The 24975-nt window shown below is 47.8% G+C and overlaps 1 protein-coding gene across 6 annotated transcripts in view; it reads right to left on the bottom strand.

Moving 5' to 3' along the window:
- Window positions 1–24975, bottom strand: part of ZC3H18 (zinc finger CCCH-type containing 18) — a 39797-nt gene that overhangs the window by 4586 nt on the left and 10236 nt on the right. For 4 of the 6 annotated variants that reach the window (XM_090149477.1, XM_031615538.2, XM_090149474.1 and 1 more), the window contains exons 5-16: window positions 23515–23663; window positions 23116–23208; window positions 22381–22538; window positions 21165–21197; window positions 19540–19657; window positions 17889–18181; window positions 8050–8250; window positions 6925–7050; window positions 5837–5938; window positions 4243–4386; window positions 2763–2915; window positions 521–681 (exon numbers count right to left, since the gene is read on the bottom strand). In XM_090149477.1, coding sequence (XP_090005603.1) covers window positions 521–681; window positions 2763–2915; window positions 4243–4386; window positions 5837–5938; window positions 6925–7050; window positions 8050–8250; window positions 17889–18181; window positions 19540–19657; window positions 21165–21197; window positions 22381–22538; window positions 23116–23208; window positions 23515–23663 — 1731 coding nt within the window. The remainder of the gene's footprint in view (window positions 1–520; window positions 682–2762; window positions 2916–4242; window positions 4387–5836; window positions 5939–6924; window positions 7051–8049; window positions 8251–17888; window positions 18182–19539; window positions 19658–21164; window positions 21198–22380; window positions 22539–23115; window positions 23209–23514; window positions 23664–24975) is intronic. The other 2 variants (XM_090149475.1, XM_090149476.1) reach the window with 2 other exon arrangements.

The raw sequence follows: 24975 nt of genomic DNA, 5'->3' as shown, positions 1-24975 counted from the left end.
TTTGGGAGGATGCTGCTCCAGCACAGACTGAAAATGCCCACACAGTTAGCACTGCACGTGGCCCCAAGGTTAAAAGATCCAGGAAACCATAACTTCCGCAGAGGGAACACTTAACATAAGGACAAAGAACAAAAAGCTCTCACTGCTACCTCTACTGCTGTCTAAAAAGAACAGGGGACGTGCAACATGATACTGGATCCATCCAGAAGATTGGGCATCACCTTGCAGAGGTGAAAGGGAGCAAAACAAGATGAGGGAATGTCAGGCAGAACGCCTGAGCAAAAGAAAGCAGCTTCAGAGCCACAGCTACATGGAGGAAAGCTCCACATCTTCCCTTCTCCTCAATCCTACCTGCCTCAGGAGAAGCCTCTGGACTCCCTAAGCCCACCTGAAGCCCTTGTGAGCTGCTCAACTGTTTTCCAGGGGCCGAGAGCATCACCAAACTGTTTGCACGTCTCTTCCTTTCTTTACCCAGGGCCCCTTAGAGAAGGAGAAAAAACAAAAAAAGCAAACCAGGTACCTCTACCTTTCTTCTGCTGTGCAGGGGTTGGGGATCGGGAGCTGGCTGAAGAAACAGGGCTGGCCAGGTCTGCATACATGTCTTCTGAGTCGGCGCTGCGCACAGAGCTGCTGCTGGAGGAGGCACTGGAGACAGAAGAAACGCTGCTCACACTCAGGGACCTGGAAAGAGCCAACAACCCATTACAGTCAGGAATGCAACAAGAAGGCAGCATTGAGACAGATGTCTTTAACTCCCCAAAACAGAGCGGCTGGGGTGTCAGCTCTCAGGGCAGGATGCATCCAACAAAAGGACAAAAGCTCCTGGGTGGGTGCTGGCAATAAGAAAATCCAGAACATGTTAGATGGAAGTCTGGAAAGTACTGTTTATTTATAAACAGGATTAAGGCAACAAACTTAAACAGGTCACTGTTACTCCAGTAAACAAAAAGTGAAAGCAGGGTGTGTGCTACCACATGCATGTCAGCACTGTGGCTCAGGTTGTCAAGGGTTTCCTGGCAGTGTTTTTGTTGCTTGGTACACATTTATTCATGGAGGCTTTGAACACCTCGAGCCCTACTGCCCACATCTCCCCAGGGTACAGGAGAGCCCAGCTGCCTGCTCTGAGGATGCACATACTGTCAGGAGTGGAAATGACAGGGAAGGAAGCCTGTAAGATGGCTATCTGCTAGTGGAGTCACAACACAACAGATGTCAGACAGTCCTATTTATTTGAGAAAGACTTTGTACTTAGGAACATGCTATACAGGGCTATGCACAAGTGGACTCCCCTGCAGGGGCATAGCTGTGCTCAAATCCCAGCCAGGCAGGAGCTGGCTCACACACAGCCACTGCCAGGCAGGACCAGCTGTATGCTAACCCCATGAATATTTATGTAGCCTCTCCAGCAGGTTCTGCAGGCAAGAGCCAGGCTCACTCACTGAAAGCTGGGCTGTGCACAACCACACAGCCTGCAGCAGCCACAATGCAGACATGCCCTGCAACAAGCTGCAAAGTTGCTACCCATGGGTATCCATGCCAGAGCCAGAGCTGAACCCTGGGAAAAGGGCTTGCTGAAGGCACAACAGTGACTGGATGAGCCACAATCTTTGGGAAAGCTGCTGGTTGCATGACTGTGACAGCAAACTTGGCTTGGGTACAGACTAGTTCCTAGAAGTTTCCTCCTTGTCTACACACTTGCAAAAGCAACAAGTGCAGCCCGGTGCCAAAGAAGCAACACCTGCACTGAAGTTTTGCACACATCTCTTCTCAAGCCCTTGTGCAGCGGGGCAGTGCACAGCAAGCACGCTGAGTGCTCTCTGAACTTCTTGCATCACCCCTGCCTGATCTGATGAAGGCGACAAGCACGTCGTAAACAAGTCTGCATTTCCGTAAAATAACGCGGATATTGAACCTGGGAGTTTCACAGAGCTCAGATATGCGAATTAAAGCTGGGCTGAGCCAAATCCTATTTTATCCACTGGCTTTAGGCAGGTCAAGCTGTATGTCTGTACTTCCTTACTGGGAAGCTTCAAATTTCAAGGCTGTCTCTGAAGTTTCAGGGATTCCTGCGTATGAGCAGACGCAAGAGGGCTGAAAGGAAGGACTTGAAAGAGAGGTATCTAATGACTTTTTACTGGAGGGAGTTAGCTGTTTACAGATCTCACAGACTAACAGCCACTGAACTAGTCACTCGGGGCTAAATGCAAAGGGAACTGGTCATGCAACTTCACAGCAAAGCAAAAATATCATTAGTGAGGCCTTTTGGGTGTTTTCTGACCCAACCTTCCTGCTGGGCCCAGCATCTTCCCTAAGGACATCCAGAAACTGGAGGGAACGGAGGTTTAGAATTGCAAAGCTCCACAGACCAAAACTGTTACCTTGTAAATAAATTAATACGCGGGGTGGTTTGGTTTTTGTTTTTTTGTTTTGTTTTCTCTTTCCCACAGCAAGACAAAAATGTGCAGCTAAGACCTGGACGTCAGGAGAAACAGCTTTAGTGATGGCTTAGGTAAACATGGAAAGTTCAGCACACAACAAATTATTTCCTTGATGAAGCTACAAGGCCTCTACCGTGATTCAGGACTCAGGATTTGTAACGCCATGAGAAGCAACATGTTCACAACAAGAAGGAACAAGCAGGAACACATCCTACTTGCCTGCAGCTGCTGATACTGGAACCTAGAGAGAGCCTTTGTTGCAAGAAAGCACGGACACCAACAAACAGTTATAATGTGCTGCTATGGAGGGCCACAAGGCCATACCTGGATTTCCTGGATCCAGACGGGGAATGGGAGGCTGAGGCAGACGATGATCTGGAATGAGATCTGGAGAGGGACCGAGACAGAGACCTGGACCGGGAGCTGGAGCCGCTGTAGCTGCTGGCGCTGCCGCTGATGCTGCCGCTGATGGTCCGCCTGCAACACAGCAACAGCACTCAGCTCACTGCACCCAGAGACGTGGGGCTGGGGGACACTGACCAGGGACAGCTGCAGCACGGTGCTGACACGCTGCTCTTCTGTACTGTGTGAAAGAATGGTGCTTTGCAAACCATTGGTTTGGATGCTCTTCTCAGCACTGTTTTCCCTCCATCTCTTTTGCGAACAGTAGAGACTTTATGCAAGACTGAATTATGCTAGTCAGAGCCAGATGAGCTAAAGCTGCTTAATCCCATACTGACACCAGGAGCAAATGCTTCCTATGAAGAAAATTACTCACTGCAGAACACAGTGGGGTTACATTGTATTTCAGGCCCTCTAAATAACCCTATGCATTTTTTGAGCAACACACCATCAGCGCTGACATAAATAGAGCTGTCAGAGCGCAGGGCAGTGGGCTTTGGTAGGAACTTGCAAGAAAAGAAGCCAACAAACCAAGACTGGGATAAAGAAGAAGGGAAGATCTGACTAACTAGTGAAATAGAAACTAGAATGGAAGGAGTTTCTATGGAAAAGAAATGGCAGTGATCAATTTCCACCTATGGAAAAAAACTGCTCAGTTTCAGCCCTTCTCTGCAGCTACTGGCAAGGAACAGGAGAGGTAATCCCTTGCAAAATTAAGAATTGAGAAGGCTTCCAAAAACCTGAATGTACAGCAGATATACAGCCTCCTCCAAAACACACTGCTGTACAGTATGATCCCCTGATCCAGAACAAATCATGTGTCTTACTGCAGGACAGCAGCCTGCACTCTGCTTCCTGCCCACCAAACTCCCACTGCCAAAGCACAGAAGTACTGCACTGGGATTCAAAACTTACAGTGCAGGAAGGATGCTCAAAGAGTTTCAGCTCTGTTCAGCTGACTCAGTGTCTCTCCAAGAACAGGCAATGCTACCTGCATTCATTCCGTAACATTTTAAAATACAAAATAGATTGGGCCTGATTAAAATATTTACATAGAGATGAGCGCTCCCTGTTTGAACGCTATCAGAAGCTTCTCTCATTTCAAATGCAAAGGGAAGAGCAGAAGACAACAAAAACAATCAGAGGACAGACAGAACGAGCCCCATTGAGAGATTCAGACACATCATAGGATGAAGCTGGGAGGAGAAAGAGAGCTGTGCTCAGGACATAACACTGCTGATGTTGATGGACCAGCTCTATCTTCCTGTTTCCTTCCCACCCCAGGAAACAGATTTCTCCTTCAATACTGAGGAGTCTCTAGAGTACCTGTTACAAGGACAAGCTCAGGACTTGCTCTATCTTCCAGGAGATCAAACCTCACTCCACCCCACAGCTTTCTTACCTCCTGGGTGGAGTTCTGGTCTGACGTTCCTTCCTTCTTGCCTCCCTATTATCCCCTGGTTTGGCTGGCTCTGGTGCAGCTGCTGTAATTTTAGCGAGCGGCTGAGGGACTGGAAGGGCAGCTAGTTTCTTCACTGATTTCTCACTGTAAGATAAAATTGTCATACTCACAATCAAACTTGCAAGGTACAGAACACAGACATTTTCTAAATGCACAATAATTGTTGCTGTACAATCACTGCAGAAAGCAAACTCATCTCACCAAGCTGCTCTCAAACAATACAGATGCCCTCAAAGGGATCTGTTTGCTCTGCTCTCAATCAAGTCACCTCCTCGGAGACAAGCTGCTCTACACAGCAGTGAATGTTGGAGATATTTTCTACTTGCCAATCAAATCACGAAGCAGACTGTGCAGAATCACTGCTGTCTCTCATTCAAGTCTATTCTTCTCTATCCTGCAGAGTACTTGACGGTAACACCTTGCACTGCTGTGCATGGATTTTGTCACTTTATCCAGCGCGTGAGATGGGGATCACTTTGGCACTGCTCAGAGCATTCCAACCTCTGCTCTAGATGCTGCTCAGCATCCCCAGCAGTGCAGTCACACCCGCTATTAACTGCGGAGGAGGCAGCTGCCTGCATACTAGAATAGAGACTGCTCATTCCTCTGTGTTTAAGAGTAGCTGAATTCATTCCCTGAAGAACATGGGATTGAGTGCATGCAACATTACACAGCCAAACCAATGCCCCTGCTAGTGCAGGTTGCTGCCTGATGTTACGTGTTACCAAAGCAGCACTGCAATGTATACTGGAAAGGTATAAAAACATGGCAGCAAGCAGAGAACGTGTCCTTAAAGGGCTGATCCGTCTGATTTGAGAAGAAAAAAATAACAACAAAGCAGGTTGAGGAGGTACAAGAAGTGTGGCATAAGATATTGTCCCATATGCTGGAGGATACGCAGGGGGATTCCCATGATGTAATTGGTTTGCAGGTGACCTTAGCAGTGGTGACATCACTGAGGTGTTGTGACACCCTCCAATGTATCCATAACTTACTGTCTATTACAGCAGTCTGTGAAACAGCAATTTCAAGCATTCAAAAGAGCAGCATACAAAAACTATACAGAAGCAGCATTCATGTATTCATGGTCTGCTCAACAAACAGTCCCAGAGCCACAACACTTCTTCAATTTGTCTCCAATATTAAAAGCAGATGAGTCTGGACTACTTTGTTATTCTAAGGATGAGCATTAAAACTACAGCAGATGAATGAATTGGGCTTTTGCAGAGCTCCTGTGTAAGCATTCTGCACACACAGTATTTAAATAGCAAATCATCTATGTGTTTCAACCCTCATGCATACATACAATACTGAAGGATACTCGTAGAGTTTAACTTGAATTTAAGATGTGAAAGTGCTGCCATTTAATCAGCCATGCAAAGCAAAGAACAACTCTATGCAAGTCAAGCTTTGCATCTTCCATTTCTTCCTTCATCTGTCAAGAAGGTCAGAAAGGTCTGACTCGGGTCAGGAATTCGGCTGCTGTTTGGAAGCTTTTCTGTGCTGCGTCACTTAAAGGGTTACAAAGCCTTACCCTTTACCAGCAGGTGGTAACAAGTCCCCTTTAGCCTTCATGAGTGGCTTGTGTGGAGATGGTGTTGGGGAAGGAGAGGGTGATGATGAGAAGGACCGTGACCTGGAAAGGAAGATGACCAGATGATGTCACTCATCCAGCACCCCAGATGTTGTCACCCAGTGATTCTCCTTACTGGCAAGACTGGAAGTGCCCTCCTTGCAGCTTAGTACTTGAGATGCCTTGGTGACTTGCTTTCTGAAGAACCTTTACTACACTCATTTGGAGTGTTCCTCACTCTCCCACCTTCAGAGAGAGGAATGCTAATCTAAGTGTCCTGAATGCTTGGCATTGTCACGCGTGGAACAGAGGCTGGAATGGGGTGGTTGGGGAATGTCAGCCTGCTCTGCTAGAAGGATGTATGTGCTGGTGGCTGGAGTCTCTCCTAAGAGAAATCCCCCTTTCAAACGAAGCCACGCTCTACTATCAACTAAACAATTCACTCTGAGGCTTGGTGCAATTTCAGCTCTGAAGAGGTGTCTATCTAGGGAGCCAGTTCTCCCACTATGCATATTCCAGACTGGGGCAACTGTCTGCAGGGGCAAGGAAGTGGCAGAGCTATAAACATGCCTGTGTTTAATGAGTACAGGACACAGGATTGTTACTTTGAAGTGTCAGGACTATCACAAGACAAAACTGCATGGGCTGCTTTATTAAAGAACTGTGATTTGCCTCTTTAAATACAAATTCCAGCGCAGCAGTAGGAAAGAGATGCCAACGACTTCCAATCATAAAATGCAAATGATGGAAACATTAATCTCAGCCAGGCTCCTACAACTGCCTGCTTACCACAAGCATGGGAAACAGCCCAGCCACAGCAGCAGGGTACACGTGGGTGGGAGCACAGGGGAGAGGAGGGGGTGGCTGACACATCTGCTTCATTCCACAACTGAAGCAGCAGGCTGCCTCACAGTCTCTCGTGTTTCCCTCACTCAGGAGCGGATCCAAGATTTTATTTCAGGAGTTGGCTATTTGCTTTTAAGCAGCACCAAAAGAAGCAGCGAGTAAGTGTTTGGGAAACAGGATACAATTCCTTTCAAACCCATTACCTGGACCTGCTGCCTGAGAAAGAGCTGTGTCTTGAAGAGCGGCTAGAGTAAGAGCTGTAAGAGGACGATCTGGAACGAGATCGTGAGGAGCCTGAACCAGAATAGGTGGACGACCGAGAAGAGGACCTGCAAGAAAAGCATTTCATTCAGTGCCTCTTGAGAAGTCCTGAGAGACCAAGGTACACTCCTTCCATGTTTTCAAACACTCCTCCAAAAACGCCTCCCTCTCCTGGAGGGCCTTCCAGGACTGCAGCCTTCCCTCAGTCTCCATCCCAGCTTTTCTCTAAGGCATGATTCTATTGCTTCTAGCCCCCCTGAACAGGCTTCCCTTTCCTTTACCTAATGACTTACCATCCCTTTTTGAGAACTCCTAGCACATAACATCTTTTCCCAGGCAATCCCCCCCCTTAGGCTGGGTCGCACACATAGGATAAAAGAGAAAAACCAACAGTGCAGCAACTCCATTGAAAAAACCTATTTGGTTCAGGAGGGCTTTGGTTTATAGATCTGTATCTTCAATTCACTGTGTTCCTCATTCTCCTCTCCATTTTTTTCCTCTTTACAGGAGCTTCAAGTTCAAACATTCAAAGGAAATGGATCCAGCTTATTGCTCACCTTTACTAGATTCAGGGCTTTTTTTTTTTTTTTCCCCCTGAGAAGTGGACTTCATCCCCCCTGCCCTGGTTTCCAAGCATCTCTGCACCTCTCTAGGCCTCCTGTCAAGCCTCCATGGACCCAGTTTTTTTTCCAGGTAGCAGCATGCTTCTCCTCATCTCTCTAGCACTCCTCCAGCGAAGAGGCACCAATTCTTCCAGCTTCCAGCTCCTTCTGCTCTACAGGCCAGCTTTCACCTTGAACAGCATCCCTACAGAGTTATTTTTCCCAAGGCCATGCTGCTGCTTAACCTTTAATACACCACAGCTCTTCTCAGCACCCATGGCTACGTGACTCCTCTGCCTTCCACCTCACTACCTCCTATACACTAGCACCCACGGCAGTTATTGAGCAGCAAGCCTTGAACTGCTTCCCCAAACAGCTCCATTCTGCCAACGAGAGGAGCACACCACGCTCCCTTGGTGTGAGGGAGCACTGCCAAGGCTTGGATGTGACACGCTCTTCCCTTACCTTGAAGAACCAGAAGCAGAAGCTGAAGAAGCAGATGTTTTCCGGCGCCTACGGGCACGGCTGGGAGAGACAGACAGCCCCAGCTTCTTTTTGGGGGACTTGGATCGGCGCCAGGGGTCCTTCCATTCATCTGCCCTCTTTGACTGAGCAGTGGCAATGGCCGAAGCCTCCTTCTCCTTCTTTGGTGGCTCAGGCTGACGGCTGGAAAACAAAGAGGTGTGAAATCCCTCAGGTCTTTTCATGTCACACGGCCAATAGAAACGTAGGTCCAGAAATTCATCCTACGCACTGGTACGAGCTCTGCATCTCCACTGCAGGATATGCAGCCTCGTTTTGTGGCAGTTAAGTATTAGAACAGCCATTGTAAACAAAACAGCTCTGTAAAGTGCTCTGCAAGTGCTCAGGAAAGCGGTACCTGCGAGTTCTGCCAACTGCTCCTTTTGAGCAGAGACCTGCCAGCTGGTTTCAGCTTCAGCTCCTTGCCTCCAAGGAGCAGACACAAGTACGTGCCAAAGGAGAGGGACACAGATAACTGCTTCTTTCACCTACACCAGGTGGTTGGAGCTGGAGCAACTTCAGCCTGGGGGGCAGACCCCAGTGCAATGACAATATTAACCAGACCTAGACTGAGGATGGACTTGGAGTGTGCATCTGAGCCACCTCCCCAGCACAGCCAACCCACCCAAACAGCCAGCAGGCACGAGGAGAAGAGATTCAGCCGAGTACTTTTCCCACAGCTCCCTTATGGGAGCATCACGTGGGGATGACAGCAGCCTCACCTCAGCCAAGACACGCTGCTTTTACCTTCACAAAGGGGATGGTTACCTCGTCAGCTGAGCAGAAAGCAGTTTACAGCTGGCTGTTTATCACTCTATTATTCTCTAGGTGCTTATAAACACAGCTGAGCACGTGCTCTCCCGTTCTTGATAACACTGAAGATTTGATGGGGCATCCTCTCTTCCCTTCAAGGGCTCTGCTGTGTTCAACCCTTTTCTTTGCTCCTCTGGGCTTCCATTCTCCCCCACAGCCCTCTGAGAATCATTCAGTCCTAACTTTTCATCATCTGCACCAGATAGCTCCTTAATGAGTTTCTTCAGGCCTAGGCTTTATCACATCTCTTATCTGTGGATGATTTAACCTGGGTTTTTTCCCTCACCCTTACTCCACCACACACGTGACTGGTCAATTACCTGCTCATAACCTTCTTCGTCAGGTTTTAGGCAAAGTTTATGCTTGCTTAAAGGTTTATGAAGTCTATTGCACTCATCAAATTACCTATATAATTACGTATTTATTCTTTTTCTCCAAATAATGAACCCTCTCACTTGGAGGACTGGGGAGGAAAGGCCCTTCCATCTCCAGGCTCAGCCAGTACCACCCTATTAGTCACACCACTGTGAAGCAACCACTCCCCGCACGACTTCCTTTACCTTCTGAGATAAAAAAGCAACCTCCAAGTTTTCTAATAATTCCATGGATTGCATTTCTTGCCACAATACTTTTCCAACAGACACGGGATAATTAAAGCCCTTCATTAGCAGCCTGCTCTTCCCTTTGAAGGCTTCACCAGTCACTAAGAAGCCTCACCAGCTCCTTGTTTGGTAGTACCCCAAATTGCCTCAGCACACAGTTGAACTCCTACAGCCTCTCACCCTCTTGCCAAACTCCACAGCTTGTATATGACGACATCAAGGGACAGCACAGCATCCTATTCTCCATCTTCCCAGCTTTAACTACTCCAGCTTTACAGTCTGTCCCTCCCCATCTCTGTACGTATAGAATTTAACGAAAGAACAAATCACTCTTTCATGTTCACCAGCCCCACAAATCTCAGTCCAGCCTTACAAGATGATGCTCCTGAGGATGACGTACCAGCATGCAGAACTGCTGACTGCCTGCTAAGAGTCCCAGGCAGGCTATGGCTCAGCATGATTCACCAGAACCTTGGTTTAGCTAAACCATCCTTTCCCAGATTGCTCTACCATACGCTATTTAACGTGTTATTTGCAGTGGGCTGGTCTAGTTTTCCACGTTACATCTGCAATTATATCTGAGTATCTAATCAGGGAGGAAAACCATGATTTTGAACACGGGGCTGGGATAGACCCGACCTACTATTCATACTCTGATAACACTGAACGGCCGTAGCCAGGACTGAGCTCTTGTTCCAGCAGATTTGAGGTTATCTGAACTCTGCAGTATCTTCAAAGCAACGAAGCACAAAGCAGGAAGAAAGGAGGTAAGGTTCAGCCTACACACCTGGTATCCAGCAGCAGGTTAAAAGGCAACAGAACGGAAGAGAACACTGTGGGAGGATGCTACTGAACATGGGCAGACCGTGTCACTCTGATGTCCTCTCCCTGGGGACACGCTGTGGGAGATGCAAGGGGAGCATTCTGCTGGCACAGCTGGGCAGACTTGGAAAAAAGCTGCTGAGAACCTTTCCACAGCACTTAACTCTAGACCTTGGGTAAGAGCTCGGAGCAAAGGCGGCTATTAGAACAATTCCCATTACTTGCACTTATTAGCTGGTTTGATGCAATTCTCTCTTGATGAGGTCACTTTCTGGAGGAGAGGTTTCTTCCCCAGGAAAACCACAACAGAAGGCCTCATTCCTGGGTATGCTTTGGCTTTTGACTCAGCAGTAAATGTGTCACCACACTACAGCCAAGAAAGAAAGCTGATGCTCGTGTCAGGGCATTATCAAAGGCTTTCCTCAAGAGTTACCCGTGTGCCCAACATGTACCATCACCACATGAACTTGTTCAGCTTAGCACAAGGGACTGCCATCCGATGCCATTTGGCTCATCTCCTACAATGGAATTCAGGAGTCAGAATTGAAAGTGAGCCTGAACAAGTGCCAAGATGATCCTCACCATCTGCCTTGGAGTAACATCTCAATTACTGCCCGCACGACTTTCACTGCAGAGGCTACCAACAGCTGGCAGCCCACAAGCAGACAGCATGCTGGTGCCACGTCCTGCTGCAGATGGGTGCAGGTGGATGAAAGCAGGGAAGCTGCGGGGCTCAGAGCAGAGCTGGCTGAGGAAATGGCACCCAATGTGATTGTTGCTCACGGCGCCGTGCTGCTGGGCTTTAAAAACGCATCCTAGGGTAGGTTCTCTCTGCACTTTCACTCTGGGTGATTTCCACTTCCCATCCTGTGCTGGATCTGGTGTTTGACTGAGCTCTCCGTGAGCCAACTCAATTCTTTGGTCAAAGAGGGAGGAACAAAGAGAATGAAACCTCAGTTTGGAGCTGGGTTGGTGAGTCCCAGCAGCTGAACGATTGCTGGAGGTGGCACAAGGCTTACAGGGGCTTGGGTGGTGAACCAGGAGGTCAGCTCCTGTGATTTACGCGAGCTCACCCTCAGCCAACACTCATCCAGCTGCAGGCAAACCTGCTGCCAAAGCACTTCTGTAAATCCAGGTCTCCTTTTTCACCTACTTGCAGTTTTCAGGAAATACTTCAGAGTGCCTTTGAGAATTAACTCCCTAATAACATAGATACGCCAAGAGGTTAAAAAAAAAAATAACAAAGGGAATAAAAAGGGACTGATGAAGCCCAATCAAAAGCAGCTTCATTTCCTCACAGAGCCCAGAGCAGCAGCACCCTGCGTCACCAGGGCACAAACAGCCACGGCAGAGCACAGCTATTTCTGAAGCCCGTTTTAACCTTAAAATAACTAAATGCTTTCTTTCCCAGAACAAACACATATATGGCTGGAATTTAATTACAGTGATCGAGCGGAGAACTGAAGCTGAACGTGGCTTTGGCAAGGCAAGGAGGAACAAAGGTAACAGCACTGCATGGTTCAGCCCCAGCTCCCACCAAACCTCAGCAGCAATTCAGCTGGGGGGAGAAAAATCAAGCTGGGTGCCCCCAGTCTTCCTGCTCATGTGCTATGCAAATGATGCTAAAGCATTCCTAATCTCAGCCAGAAAATAAGCTTCCCAGGGAAAAGTGCTTCCTTCCTTCCCTCCCCGTGTGACACCAGCACCATGGGTTAATGCACACCTTATCGGCGACGGTGACGTCAGCCTGGCTCCAGGGCTGCTCTTTTGGCCGCCACTTCCAGCTCAATTTTCTCCAAGAGGAAAGTCTGGCGACGGCTTCAAGCCGTTTTGTTTCGAGCAGGAAAGCAGAAGTCGTGTCACTGGCACAAGTTTCCCTTCGGTGTCAGTGGAATTTTCCAAAGGAAGTGAACTCGAGGAATGTTTGCAGGCATACGCCGGAGCGCTCGTTAAGGGCTCTATAATTTCTGCAAAATAAGCTTCAGCCGTGCACGTGAACGCTGGCACATCTCCCATCTCAGCACAGTAAAGTCACTCATCCCCAGCGCTGCTAAAGAAGGACAGCAGGTCCCCAAAAGCCACCCAGCAATGGGAACCACCCTGCGCAGCGCCGAGCTGCAGGAGCGTTAGCAGAGGTTTTGCTTTTCTCAAGAGGTTTCCATCTCCAGCCAAGTAATCAGTTGCTTAAAAAAATAATAAAAAGATTTCTTCAAAGCCCGACGGGGAGAGGCTTTGAAATTAAATAGGTGGAGATACAATCTGAACCTCCAGGATGAAATCATCCCAGTGGGCAGATAAACCTATCTGCAATGGGATCTGCCCTGAGGGCCGAGCATTTGACGCCTCGAGAGCCTTCCCGAAACGAGAGGGACCCACATGCAGCAATGCTCCCAACTCTGCAATGCTTTAATAAAATCCTGTGTGTGGGATCGATCCTGTAGTTCTGAATCCAAAAAGCCAAGGAAAAACACATTCCTTGAGATCCACATCTGAGTCACCCGATGCCCTCCTTCGTATCGAGGTGCGGTTACAAAACCCTTCTCCTTTTGCTGCAGAAGCGGAGGCACAACCTCAGGAAGCATGATGATCAACCAAAGCTCCAGCCAACAGTAGTGCTCTGCGGAGAGCTTGGACAAGTTCTGCTGATTTGAGTTTGCAGAGAGATTTTATTATCATTTGAGTGGGAACGAATGGGAGAATAAAGAGAGGCTGCCTAACCAGGTTCCGCTGCTCACACTGGAAGCTGCACCCCAAGAGATGGGGATCCTTAATAAGAGCATCTTCTTTCCTTCAGAATCCTGTGACGTACCTGAACAACAGCTGATTTGAAGAGCTGTTTCCAGCAGAATTCAAAGCAAGGAACAGACCTGGTGCTATTGGCCAGACCTGGTGGCCAGACCACCAGCAGCTGCCACGAAAGATGAGAACGACCCTCAGAACTCTGAATTCTTCCCCAAAAAACCAAAAAACAAGCTCAGTCAGTCTGTGATCACACACACACTCATGAATCACTCCATTTGCATTCCCTACTTTTTGCCACTCCTTTATCTAATCAGCCTCCCTCTAACACTTTCTAACTTGCAAGCCCTGGGTAACCTGCGCTCATTGATTTCACACTCCAGGGTATCCTGCTCATTAACACAAGCACCCCAGGGACTCATAATGGCCTATTACAGAGACAACGTGAACCAGCTTGAATAAAAATGCCAGGGATCTCTGGAAAGTGAATGCAGCCCTCCATCCCAGGGCCTGCAGCACTGTCAGCATCCCGCAGCCAGCAGCTGCCACCAACTCAGCAGCTGCAGGGAGAAGCACGGTGCTCCTTGCTGGAAGGGCTTCCTGAAGGATTTGAGGTTCCTTACAGACGAGCTGCCCTTTCTGACATTGCTTTCCATTTTAGCATCCCCACTTGTAGGTGTTATTTTTATTTTTTTAATGGCTGCCTAAGTGCACTCCATCGATAGCTTCTAACCCAGCCAAAGCAAACTTCCTTCCACAGAGCTCTGTTGTAAGCGTAGGGCAATGCACATGAGTTCACCAGGACACGACCTCTTCCTGGGGACTTGGAGCTGCTGGGATCTGCTGTGTGCACCCAGACATGTCTCCAAGCATCCTCCTCACCCCATCTGCACTGATGTCTTGCAGGTTTTGGACCTAGACTGAACTTACTGACACGGAGACAAACCTCCTGGAGAATGGAAGGACCAATTTCTCACCTTAACCTGAATGTTCATCAAAGCACAGCCTGCAGCACCCTGTGCATGCAAAACCCCACACTTCTCAGAGTGGGAAAGAACCCGAGGGCTGTCTCACTGACCACAGCACAGGATTATGTCCCCTCCTTTCCTGCTTATAGGGAACCACCATGCACCATGACCCCAGGGCACTGCCCTGGCCAGTGGGTCCTATGCCTTAACGCTCCTCAGTGCTTTAGAAAGAAACACTAACAAGTCCCACGACAGCAAGTGCGTTGCTTAACTCCCTGCCGAAACAATCAGATTCACTGGGATGATGACAGGATAAAGACCTATGCAACAATAAAAGGATTAAAACACGTTACTATTTCTGTCTGCAGCAGGGTTGCAGCTGAAAGCCAGCAGCTCCACGGCTGGATCCAGCGCTCAGGTTGGAACATCCTGTCCTGCTCTAAGTCAAATCAAACCTTTCATGCCAACTCTACTCCAACACACTTTGCACAACAGTCAACTACGCTGGCAAGAGATAGATACAAAGCTGAAATCTGGTGCTCAGCAAAACCAGGCACAGCCTGGGGCCCCAGAACTTGTTCTGGAGATGGGGAGCACAGGGCCAGACAGCCAGTTATCCCTCCCATGGATCACAAAGTGTCCCAGCTTGTTTGAGTGTTCGGTGCCCGAGGAGGGAGGAGGAGGAGGAACAATTTCACCGGCGCTGCAATCTTAGATTGTAGACTTCTTGGAAAGCTCAACTCAAGCTGGGAAAAAAAAAGCGTAAGACATCAATTACACACTTTGAGAAGGTCTGATCCTTGTGTGCCAATCCTATGGAAAGCCCAAGTGCTGCAGCCTCTTCTCAAAAGGCTGAAGGAGAAACATTTGCCATCGAGTCTGCTTGGACTTATAGTGTGTGTTTGTTAAATTCTAATCTTCCTCATCAGCAGCAAACATGATGCAAGGAAGTCCTCTGATTCTCTGCTGTTATCAGCCTTAACTGCTGCGCGTTGTTTAGAGATCAGATTAAAGTTTCCTGTTTTCAGTACCATCGAAAGGGAACTTGTTTTCATGTGTCAGGCATTTGCTTTTCAAGCTGTCTTTCATCCCTTTCAACTCCACGTTCTGCACACACATGGAGATGAGGGCACCTGGGAGGGGCAGGCCTGCCAAAAACGGGGCTCCAGTAAATGGGGAAAGCACAGAGGCTATAAATAGAGTTGCAGGTGAGTGCTGCACTGCTATCGTGCTACCCAGGACACGTAAACCAATTACAAACCTTTTACACATTAAACAAACTGGGGAACTGTTTGATGCTGAGGTGCCAAAAACAGAGCCTCTGCAGCCCAGCCCAAAGGAAGGGATGTGGGGGAAAGGTGAGGCTGCTCCAACAGGCACCAGGTAAAGCCCATCCTGTGGCTGTGTGAGACAAAACCACGCTGCCTGGAGGTGCTGCACCCTGTGATAAAGGCTTTGGGGTATATCTGCTGCTTCTTGGGCAGCACGGGGGAACAAACTGCTGGACGTCCAGTGCCTGGTTTAGTGGGTGAGATCTCTACCAAGCTCATCTTTAAGATCCCTTCCAACCCAAGCTGTTCTATGAATCTGTTCTGTGATTCTGTAACTTCTCCAAAGGAGTATCAATTGAGATACTGCCTACTCAACACCAAGAGATACAAGTGCTCCTTGCTGACAGCCACATGAAGCCCAAAAGAAAGCTCTGCACGCTCTGTCTCCCTCCTGGCTTTCTGCCTGGCCCTGCAGACATCTGCTCCTGCTTTCAGCACTAGGCTGAGGGCACTTACAGTTGTAGATTCTCTGTGATCCACTTGTAGAAACAACAGCAGGCATCACAGAAAGCAAAGAGGCACATCAAGGACTACTGCCAGTTTACCAAGAGATTACTCAGAGGGCGGTGAGGTTATGGCACAGGCTGCCCTGAGGAGCTGTGGATGCCCCATCCCTAGAGATGCTCAAGGCCACACTGGATGAGGCCATTGGCAGCCTAATCTGGTGGAGGGCAACCTGCCCACAGCAAGGAGAACGTGATGATCTTTAAGTCTCTTCCAACCTAAGCCATTCTATGATCCTATAAAGACTTAACTCCAGGCTGCTCTGGAGTTACAAGAGGCAGTCCACAGCTTGCCTAAGTGATGCTTACAAGACAGAGGTGCACCCAAGAGAAGCAGGAAACTTGTATCCACAAAGCATGTAACACCCCAAACGCTATAAATCCCATCTCTCAGCTCACACAGATGGTTACAAGAGGCAAGATGGGTCTACGATTGGCCAACATAGCCACTGCTCCTGCCCAGCACAGTCTGGGCAGCGCTGACAGCGAAAGCTCCTCCACCAAGCCCTACCCATGACCCTGCACAAGTGTCAAGGGAAGGAGACTGGCAATCATGGCCATGGTGACTCAATACCTAACGCCCTGCCAATCAGCTGATGCTGCTTTCGCCATCATCATCACATGGACAGTGAGATCTCCTCCATCACTGACCCAACGAGAGCGCAAACCAACAGTAAATGTGTAATTAAGTGCACAAATTATGGTTGTAAGTGAAGATTACAATTAAATGTAGTTTCCCTTATTACTATAACCATTCTGACACTGTAACTGCATCAAAGCACTCACAAGACACAGTCCTAGTGTTCTGAAACTGAGACTTCCTCTTGAAAAAGAGTCATCACCAAAAAAAGTTTTCCCATCTAGCAATACAAACAAAAATTCTGCATCAGATTCAGGATTTAATCTCTTCTCTCACCTGAATGCACACAAATCCATGTGGCATCTTGTTGCTGGCCTTCTTAGCCCTGTTTAGCATTAAAATACACTCTTGCTTATGCTCATGATGTTCTCCTCCAATGCTCAAGAAGCAAATTGTCCAGAAGGAGAAGCTTCAGTATGTTCAGGGGAACACAGCTTCCCTATGCCTCTTCTGCCCCAACATGCACATACTTACACTTGTGCACCCAGATGTTTCTCAGCACACCATCACAAACCTCTAATCTGCCTCTGGTTTCCAAGATCCTGATGCTGCTCATCAGTTTTCCTGAACATGTGTTACAGCAGGAAATCTCACGCTTTTCCCTTATTCTGAACCAAAAGGTATTGCAACATTAGAACTTTTTGTGATATAAGTTCTATATTTATAAAGTGCTTTACAAATGTGCCTCATACACAGTATATATGTCAGTGTACTGAAGGAACTGACTAGAAGAAACTTATTTCAAGGCATGTAATTCTCTCAGCTTTTCAAACCTCTTATTGGAGCCTTGCTTAATGAAGTAAATACAATTCCAAACCAGCTTTGATTCGTGCCTAAGGGTACTGGTCAAGGCCACAGAGAGTCACTCCCATCTGCAGGATTCTCAGCACTGGGGGCTCAGTCAGCCTTCCACCACAAACTCCAGCCCCACAGACAGGGACAAGCTGAACATCTCCATAGCTCCAGGCCACAGGACTGGCACTCTGCTCCTTTTAGAGCCCTGTTACAGAGACTGCTGCATATCTGATGCTTTAGCTCCACTTAGTGGCCAGCAAGGCTCACGTGAAGTGTTGCCTTGCTCTTGAAGATACAGCTCAACTACAGCTGCAGATAAGAGCAGGTCCAGAGGAAGGTTGGACGTGAGGTGCTGGCACTGCTGCCCAGAGAGCTGTGGGTACCCCATCTCTGGAGGTGCTCAGGGGCCCTGAGAAGCCTCACCTCGTGGAGGGGCACCCAGCCCACAGCAGAGATGGGAACTGGATAGGAGGTAAGGTCCCTTCCAACCAAAGCCACTGTATGATCAGCATGAATCCATTCATGACCCACAGCTAGAATGGAAAGAGTGAATTCAAGCCAACGCTTACCTTGGTAGCAGCGGGGACCGGGGCTTTGGTTTATCTTTGTCCTTGTCTCGGTCCCGGTCCCTGTCCCGGTCTCTGTCCCGGTCCCGGTGCTGCCTGTCCTTCTCGTCTCTTTTCACCCGTTCCCTCTCACGTTCCCACTCTTCTTTCCTCCTCTGTCTCTCCTTGTCACGCTCCCGCTCGCGCTCCCGTTCGCGCTCCCTTTGACGCCGCTCTCGCTCCCGTTCCCTCTCCCGCTCCCGTTCCCTCTCACGTTGTCTGTTTTCTCGTTCCCTTTCCCGTTCTCGCTCTCTTTCCTATAAAAGAAAAAAAAGAGCAATCAGTGTCAGGATGGCAACATCTAAGGTGGGGAGGTCTTCAAGTCTCAGACTGCACTCCATCCTCCTACATTAGAGCAAAGTATTGAGACAAATCCAGAGCAGGGAGGAACAGAAGCACTGCATCACGTTCATCACAGCTGTGATTTTCAAAGGAAAAAGGTAAAAAGCCTACAAACAAGAGGGGAGTCAACTCTTTGAAAGGGTAGATAATGGCAGGACAAGGAGAAATGGTTTCAAGTTGAAGGAGGGAAGATTTAGGTTGGATGTCAAGGGGAAGTTCTTTACTATGAGAGCGGTGAGGTGCTGGAACAGCTGCCCAGAGAGGCTGTGGATGCCCCATCCATCCCTGGAGGTGGTCAAGGCCAGGTTGGATGGGGCCTGGTCTGGTATTAGATATGAAAGTTGGTGGCCCTGCATGCAGCAGGGGGGTTGGAGCTTGATGATCCTTGAGGTCCCTTCCAACCAAAGCCATTCTGTGATCTGTGAAAACTTACCTTACTACATTAAGGGAATGTATTGATGTTTACAGTATTCCCTCATTATGTCAATGTTTTTAACAAGCTAATTAACTTGAGAAATAAGCACCATGAAAATTAATGGTGCACGATATGCAGCAACAGTGAGGACAAGGCTCCTGTTTCTGCAATGCTTTTGTAAGAAAGAGGTCATACAGCAAAGCAAAGCCACTTTCTTAAGAACATGATGAAAACCACAATAAAGCTTCCCAGCGAGCAGGAGTTACTCTTTTAGACACTACTCTCGAGGCACAACAGCTTGCAAAAGGATGAGCAGAGAAAGGTTCATAGCCTTATTTCCATTATGCTCTGCACCTTGCAGCAGAGCAACACCAACTGACAGCAGTTGGGGTTTTGGCAGCAGGCAGGGTGCTCTCCCTGCCTAACTCAAAGCAATTAATGTGCAGCTGTAACAGCAGAAGACAGCCATGCTGGAGCCTCTGCCTGCCCACATCTAATCCTTTCCATCTGTCCCAGTAACTAACAACTAAACCATCCCTAAGCTACATTATTTCCTGGAAACTCCCTCCCCTCTCCAAAATTTCCAAGAATGGTTGCACAACTGCAGGAGCAGCCAAGACATGTGAAGAAGCACCTTCGGATAGGAGAGCAGAAAGCTGCACCCAGCAGTGCCACCGAGCTGCCAGCTCCATCACTTAGCATGTTCTGCACAGTAACTGAAGATTTAACTACTGTAAGATCTGGCATCTTGAACATAGGAGAGAAATCCTGGCTCAGCTGCACAGGAACGTGACGAGCAGCAGAAATGCTGGAAGAGAGCTGAAAGGGAAGGTGTGGGAGAGGTATCACTTTACTTACTCTGTAGTTACGGTATGGATCCGGGTCTGTGTATTGGACCCTGAAATTCTCATACTGCCCACCGCGCCAGAACCGTTCTATTTCATAGTCGTAATAGGGATCTGCATAGGGATCAAGCCTACAACGAAAAACAGAAGGTTAGAAAAGGAAATATGGCTTTGTCACTATACAGAAACACTACATAGCCTAGGTCAGCTCTTAGTCACTGTGTACTGACAAGAAGAAACGTGCTCAGTGGATTATGGCTGCAGAAAGTAGTTTATTTCCTACATACCCCAAACAGAAATCACCTTTTTAAAATGAAGCTTATCAGAGAAAAGCACCAAATTTTCTCGATAGCACAGAAAAGGACAATACTAACCCAATTCAGCCTTCAAATCAATTTGGTAATAAATACAGAATTGCTTCTTACAGCTACTTCAGATGTATGCAAATATAACAGAACGCATTTTGCCTCACTGACCGAGGGCTGCACTCTGTGCTCACACACACAGCTCTCTCAAGCACATCCCAAGCACAGCAGGCTGCCATCTCCTGCTCTGCAGCCACCAGAGGTGATGGGTGCACAGCAGTGCTGCCTGGATAGGAAACAGGGTGATGCTGAACAGCTCAGCTCTGGAGGCAGACAGCAGTGCTGCGTCCCCACACCAGGAGTAGTCCATGCATCAAAGGTAACTGCAACTGCAGCTGATATCCTCCAGTGGAAAAGCCCCAGGCACACAAATGGACTGGGGGGGCACACGACATGCTACTCAATTGTAAAGTACTGTAATTACTTTTGAGGAGGAAAAGGATCTAAATCCCACCCTCCTTAAATTTCCTCTTAAAGATTTCTGTTAGCATTTTCTGATGGTTTTAGTCGATGTTTTTAATCTGTATATCCAATCCCTGCCAGCCACCTGGAGTGCAAATATCAGATCCATGGTACAGATGGGGAGGTGGGTATGGGAAATAAGAAACTTCCAGGGCCACAGAACAGGTAGTGTGGCAGAACTAGGATTATAAAGTGCTCCCAACTTCCAGGTCACCCACAGTGGGACTCCAGCTCACAAGTAGGGGGAATGTGCATTTGAAGAAGTGCCAAATAACCTAAGCCAGGCTACCATGGAAGTGCTCCCCTGCCAGTCTAGAGGCTGCCTGTATTTCTTTCAGTACTTTTAAGTGGTTTAAGATCTCTGCGTTTCTGTCTGAATTGATAAGCCAAAGGAAAGCATACCAGGGAATCCTGAATACTGCTGCCCAAGCCTTTACCAAAAGCTGATGCCAACGAGGTAGCAGTAGGGATTTGGTGACATCAGGTGTTTGAACAGAAGAAATCTTAAGCTACACCAAAAAGGAAGCTCTTCACTTTTTAACCCAGCCTCAAATCCAAATCTCTGCGTTCCCTCTCTAGATCCATTTATGGTCTTTTTATTCATATAATAAGCACCCCTGCTGTGCATTTAAATAATTGCAGGTGAATAATTGGTATCACCCCCAAAATACATCCATTCAGTCAGTGAACTGCCAGCCACATCTGTGTGCCAGTTGTCTGTGGCCTCGGAAGTTTTCAGAAGTGCAATGGAGAAAAGAAGGGGAATATTTTCTTACAGTTGCAACAGTACTGGAATCAAAGACCTGCTTACCCATAGTTAATGTTTTCTTTGATGTCCACCTCCCTATAGTTTTTCAAAAAAGAGAAAGGGATTCATGAACTATTTAGACATCTCCATACGTCACAAGACAATTCTGAAAGCATTTATTAACATTCCAGCTGAACCATCAGTGGTTCATTTGCTGGCGTCAATCTGTGCATGAGAGAGAAATCACTATTTCTAGAGCATACAGCAGTAACTACTTGGTAACTTTTGTCTGTGCGCACTATACATCTTATATATTTTAACATCTCAATCTGCTTCTACATAAAATTCATGAACTTTCAGAAATTCCATGTTTGCTTACTACTATTTAATGTTGGCTACATGTGAGAGCCAGCTTTTTGCTTGACTATATGAAAGCACAGACAGTCCTGCACCCAGCACAACAAATCCTTACATAAACGAGGCAACAGCACAGAAGGATGCTGAGTGAAGATGCTCTAACTGTACAGTTATAAAACAAGGATGCTCTATGGTTAACCCACAGAGCACTGCTGATAATGTGCCCCAGGTGCAACTGAATGCCTTCTCAGAAGAACAGAGGACAGAGGCTGATTTCTACAAATGGAAAGAATTAATAGGGGGAACCGATTGGTTAGTTTGTAGAACTGAGTGGAAATATCTCCTAAATCTGTATGTGTAGGAACAGGGGATGCACATGCAAGAGAAAAACACGGCTTCACCTACATCACTACAGAACACAAACCTCTCTCTTAAGTGTTGTTTTCCCTGCCTGCTCTCAGTCACAACAGGATGGTGTCTGAGGTGGCTAACATTTCATGTTTTACCTCCTTTAGCAGTCACCTACAACTTAAGTTCAGGATGCTGGTTTTTGCCCAGGCTATGCACCAACAACTACCAGGCTTGCTTTCTGACCAGTGCCTTACTGAACAGCTTACTAGGGACTGGTCAAGATGTTTGTGAGGAGTCTTCTGTGTCAATAACCTTGCAACTAAACACTCAGCTAGCTGTGACAGCATGACTGCTGCCACGAAGCTCCTGGACACTGAGGATATTCCAACTTTACAACCCCAATTTTGATGTTTAAATCCCTCATGGGTTGCAATTAAAAAAGAAGGAGAAAAGTAGTCAGAAGAATGAGCTGGCGACAGGTATTCTTCCTGTTCAGCTACGGGAAGGCTGCCATGCTGTACTGCACTCCCACCCATCCATTCCACATGGCAAGAACAAAGCTGCATCTTACGCTGGATCTCGGACATCTCTGGTGATGCGGTAATTCCAGTCACGGAAAAACTCATTTTCCTTGTCAAATTCACGCTCGTCTTCTCCAATAGTCACAGTGAACCTCTTCTCCTCAAAGTCAGGCTCCTGTTCTTTCCTCATTGTTGCCTTTTTTAATACCTATGAGGAAAAAAAAGAAGTATTGTGAAGAGAACTTCCCGAAGGCACAGAAAAATCCTTCACTTGGGAGAAACGTGCCTTTCAACTCAAGCATCCTTCTGCCCAAGTCTCAGGAATGCGCACACAAAGGAATTTTCTTGCTGCAGGAAGTGTAACTCACTACCAGATCAGCTCAGAACAGCTGCTGTATTACATTTCAAGCATGCAAACCCCATGTTCTGAAATGATCAGACACATGGATCTTGTGGGTGCTAGAAAAACAGAAAGGAAAATGACCAGCTTGAAAAGTGCTGCTTCATTGAGGGCATGACTTCAGCTTTCTCCAACTGCCCTGGGCCACAAGCTCCCCCATAGCTCACACCAATAGGAAAAACAAACCTGGATGTCATCTCCTCTTGCCCATACAAGAACTGTGATAACAGGAGGCGGCACTTAATAAATTAAAAGGCAAAAGGAAGGCTTGTGAGAAAGAGCCTACATGACACGCTGCAAAAGAAAGCTCTGCTAGCATTCTGCTATCAGTGAGACCTGTCTGTGTGTTCTGGAGAAAGCCAGCATACTTGAGGATGTCACCCACCTCCTTCGCATGCCGGAGTCCTCTCTCCCAGGCACTTTCTGTTGGAGGATCCGGAGGAGGGGGAGGTAAGATTTCATCAACCACCGGCCCTCCCTGTCAGAAGGGTAAGGAGAAGGAGACAGACATTCAACATTAGTTCTAAGCAAACATTTGCTTTGTAAATAGCTACTCAGGAGTACCTTCAGAATCTCTGGAGACGTATCAGCAGGGCATACGCTGGGACACACGTGGAAAATTACTCCCCTCTACTAGCAACTTCAAGACCACCTTTTCAGAATCATATATGCAGCAAACGTATAGAGTTTTGCTAAAACACTAACTCAGAACCTTCGCTCCTCCTGGAGCAGGAGACAGAAGCTGAATGCAGAAGCCAGGAATTCACACAAAAGGAGTGCATACCCACGGGTTGGCTGGCATCAGCGGGTGAGGGCCGATGGGCGGCGCGCCGTTCGGGGAGAAGGGCTCAGGTTTGGAGATCAAGGAATAGTTTCCTTTGTCATTCACTCCGGGGTGTATAAATCGACAGTTCATGCCCCAAGTGCAATGACCTGTGGAAATACAGAGTTCTCTGTTAGACCCATGTATGCCTGAACAGTACAGCAATGCTTGTTCAGGGCAACCATCACTTGAAACCCATCAAGGAAAAACGCTGCTCTGGATACCTGACCACCCTTCTCTCCCAATTTGTTGAGCTTTGCCTACTTGCATATTCTTGTCAACCCCCCACTGTCCCAGGGAAGATAAATTCAACAGCTCCAGTCACAAACAGATGAACGTACAAGAACCTTATAATGCCAGGGAGAAGGGAGTGATGGATGCAGACACACTGTTAAGCAAACACCATAATAAGTCTGTGAGCACTGCAAGCCATACTAAAGACAAACGCTTCAACTCAGAGCTTCACCTTTTACAGAAAACAACCACTATAACCTGACAGCAAAGAAAACATCACTGTGCATTTGGAATTAGCAGCTCTCTGGTGAGGCACAACCGTACATCAAAGACTTTTCTCTGCAGCAGACTCCAAACACCTGCCAGCACAAAGCAGGAAAGGAGACACTGCTAAGGAGGGCAGCAGCCAGCAACCTGCAGCAGCTTGCTCATTAGCTTCAGTCATCATCTCAAGGAGATGGCAGCGCTCAGGGGTCTGTAGCAGGATACAAAGCCAATTCCTGATTTTAATTCAGCTTGTCTTAGAAACAATCCCTGTTTTTTTTCCTGCTGGCAATTCACTCAGCATCAGGCAACAGACATTTTGCAGATTTCACAGAGAAATGCATCACAGAAGCATCACTAATTCTGTGCTCTCTCAGGCATTAATGCATTGATTTTACAGGCAACAGAGCTGCTAGCAGCACGTGGCCCAAGGAAGAAGCCTCCCTGGCCTCAGCAACGTGTCAGAAATCCATGCTGCACCAGGGTAAAGGGAAGCACTTGATCCCTGGAAACACTCTTCATCAGCCCCAGATTAACCACAGTCAGAGATAACACTAGATGCTGCCATGCTGTCAGAAATAATGAGAGCACAAATCCCATTGCAGAGGCATGCTGCGGCTGCAGCATCCTTCCTCAGCACGTGGCTGAATGCCTGCCGGGAGGGGTCTGTGAGACACCCCACCAGCTCCTACTACCTCGTACAGAGGTGTCAAGGGGAACAATCCCCTTGAGGGCCACATGGCAAAGCAGCCACACATCGAGCTCCTTCCCTGAAAGGTGTCAAACTCATCATTTATGCAATAGAAGCGGCGCGGCCGTACGCGTGCTTATCAGACACAGCGAGGCTGAAAATCTGGATGTCCTCGAGGTCCCAAGTGAGCAGCACCTGACCTCACTGATGGCAACAAAGCCCTGAGGGGGGGC

The sequence above is a fragment of the Phasianus colchicus genome, chromosome 13 (genome assembly GCF_987193195.1).
Source record: "Phasianus colchicus chromosome 13, bPhaCol1.hap1.1, whole genome shotgun sequence".
In the NCBI taxonomy this organism is placed as follows: Eukaryota; Metazoa; Chordata; class Aves; order Galliformes; family Phasianidae; genus Phasianus; species Phasianus colchicus.
The sequence above is the reverse complement of the archived record's forward strand: the minus strand, read 5'-3'. Positions and strand labels throughout refer to the sequence as shown.